General features: G+C 45.5%; 1 protein-coding gene across 1 annotated transcript; it reads right to left on the reverse strand.

The window, feature by feature from the left end:
- Positions 1–968: 968 nt before the first annotated feature.
- LOC136868705 (probable serine/threonine-protein kinase mkcB) lies at positions 969–2,321 on the reverse strand. The gene has a single exon (XM_067144798.2). The coding sequence runs from the start codon at positions 2,319–2,321 to the stop codon at positions 969–971; it is 1,353 nt and encodes a 450-aa protein (XP_067000899.2).
- Positions 2,322–2,658: the final 337 nt, after the last annotated feature.

Below are 2,658 nucleotides of genomic sequence, written 5' to 3' on the forward strand. Positions count from 1 at the left end.
GCGGAGGCGGGGCAGGTTTTTCTCCGGGTACTCCGGTTTTCTCTGTCATCTTTCATTCCAGCAACACTCTCCATTCTCATTTCAGAGCATCTATCATTCATTAATAATCACTTTGGGAGTGGCGACCCCATCGTACTAACAGCCTATATCTGCTTCATTCATTTCATCCCTGACCAGGTCAATGACTGGAAAACAGGTCGTAGGTTTTTTCATAATTCACGTATTTCACGTGGTTCTCCTACAACGTTTCTATTCCCTACGCCTGCTAGTGGTATTTGGTACATTTATAACATTATTAATACAGTGATGAATGCATAACACTTTGTAAGTATATATTCCACCGATTCTTGGTACTCGTCGTAGAGATTACTGAAAAATTGATCAATGCATAAGATTTTTTTACACCGTGTACATTTTGCCAGCGAATACCCCTCGTACAGACTGAACCAGCATCCTGGAATTTGAAATAAAACTGGACAGGGTTTCTAAACGCTGACGATTTTTCATGAATATACCCGGATTAAGCACCAACTGTACTTCCACACAAATTTAAACCGAGGAGAAGGCAGTTGGTTGTGCATAAATAACTTAATACACATAATGTTACTGCGGCGATGGATTTCCACAGCCATGCACTTTAACAAACTGATACCCTTAAATGTACCGCCACCCTGCCGTTTCTTTCTGGGTTTTGTTGCTTTCGTAGTCTCGCTAGGAAGTAGTAAGCACCACTCGTTAGTGGCTTGTCACTCAATGATGGTCGTACTGGCAGTGACCAGACCTCCACGTGAAGAACACAAATGCGACGGCCCCAAACTTAAAAGCTTAAAAACGTCCCTATATACATTCCAACCATAATCCTAGGGTCCTTGTTAGTCGTATAACTCCTGAAGACTCTTCGAGTCAATATTGCAGGCCACTGAAAGCCTTGATCCAAACACTCTTCGGCGACTTGTTTAGACGTTCTACTACCGCTTGTAGTAATAGTTATTTTTATATCTGTTGAATCTATTGAAATTGTTCTTCGGATAACTAAAGGGGTTTCTGACTGGTGGATTGTAATGATATCTTCCATCCTGGTCTTCGAAAGGTACAGACGGAGGATGTCCATCAGTACCTCCAAAATTATTATTATTATTATTGTTATTGTTGAAGTTGTCCCCAGCAGGACCGGATGGACTGAAATTGTTATTCGGTGGTGCAGAAGGTTTAAATCCATTATCAGATGGAGATGATGGGCCATAATTGTTACTGTTGTAAGCGTTGGGTGAAAGAGGTGTTCCATAACTATCGACCGGAGTAGCAGGAGGGCCATAGTTATTGAAGTTTTGACCCGGTGCAGTGGGGTGTTCATAGCCATTGTTATCGTCTGATGAAGTTGACGGCCTGTTGGTGTTCTCAGGGGCAGGGGCAGCTGGCCTGTAGTTAGTGTCACTACCTCCAGATGGAGCTCCACTAGGCTCAGGTGTAGTATTCTCCAGAGCTGGCGGCGGTGCCTGTGTGGTGGTGGTAGTCGTCGTTGTGGTTGTCGTGGTTGTAATTTGGGTAGTGGCTGTAGCTGTGGTGGTCGCAGGTGGTTCACCCTGCGTACTACTTGTAGACGCAGGAGTGACAGCCGCACCCGGTGGTGACGAAGCCGAAGAAATGTCTTGAGGGAAGTATCCTGGTGTGAGATAAGTGGAGAAATAATTCTGGACACGATTGACCATTGATTCTAGCAATGGTGGGAAGCGAGTAAAAAAGAGTTTTAGTGGAGTAGCGTGAGGTGTGCCATATGGGACTAGAACAGGGTGAGTTTGGAAGGGGTGAATAGCTACTGGTTGAATCTGGACTGGCTGTCCTCCTGCTGGATATACAGGGTTTGGCTGAACGGGAACTGGTTGTGTCGCTACTGGTTGAACAGGAACTGGATTTGTTGCCACTGGTTGAACTGGAACAGGTTGTCCATGTACTGGCTGTACATGGGCCGGATGTGTTGCCACTGGTTGAATTGGAATTGGATGTCCATGTACTGGCTGTACAGGAACTGGATGTGCTGCAACCGGATGTAACTGGACAGGATGTACAGGAACAGGTTGCGCCTGCGCTGGCTGTCCTTGAACTGGATGCAGCTGTATAGGGTGTCCTTGGGCTGGTTGCAGCTGTACAGGATGTCCTTGGGCTGGTTGAAGTTGCACAGGGTGCTGCTGTCCAGTATTCGTCTGGTCACTTTGTCCATGTGGTTCTCCTCCAGGTTGTGGAGCAGTGGTGAGAACCGAGCCGATCACTGTGGGATGCGAGAGCAGCTTTGTGTGCGGGACAACATGGAACCTTTGCAACATAGAACATAGAGCATCATTATTATAGATGGTTTAACATAGTTCCCTAAGCTTGCTGTTTGGCTAAGTTTGGAACTGAACTGTACAGCACCTTGCATAATTAATTAAATCCAAGAAAGAAAGAAAGAAAGAAAGAAAGAAAGAAAGAAAGAAAAAGAAACCCGTGGCTCAACAGCTCATTAGACCTTTGGCCTGTCAGGATGATTTCTGCCCAGTCAGATGGCCAGCAGATAATGGAGTGACATATGGTTAGCGCGGCATTCTCAAGCGGTTTACTTACGTCCAGAATGTCAAATGCTGGAGAGATAAGTCACTCAACTCAGTTAATTAAAGTGTGAGG

The sequence above is a fragment of the Anabrus simplex genome, chromosome 1 (genome assembly GCF_040414725.1).
Source record: "Anabrus simplex isolate iqAnaSimp1 chromosome 1, ASM4041472v1, whole genome shotgun sequence".
NCBI lineage: Eukaryota > Metazoa > Arthropoda > Insecta > Orthoptera > Tettigoniidae > Anabrus > Anabrus simplex.

What these genes read in the sequence shown, in the direction of transcription:
- LOC136868705 (XM_067144798.2), bottom strand. Translation starts at nt 2,321, where the DNA reads ATGTTGCAAAGGTTCCATGTTGTCCCGCACACAAAGCTGCTCTCGCAT.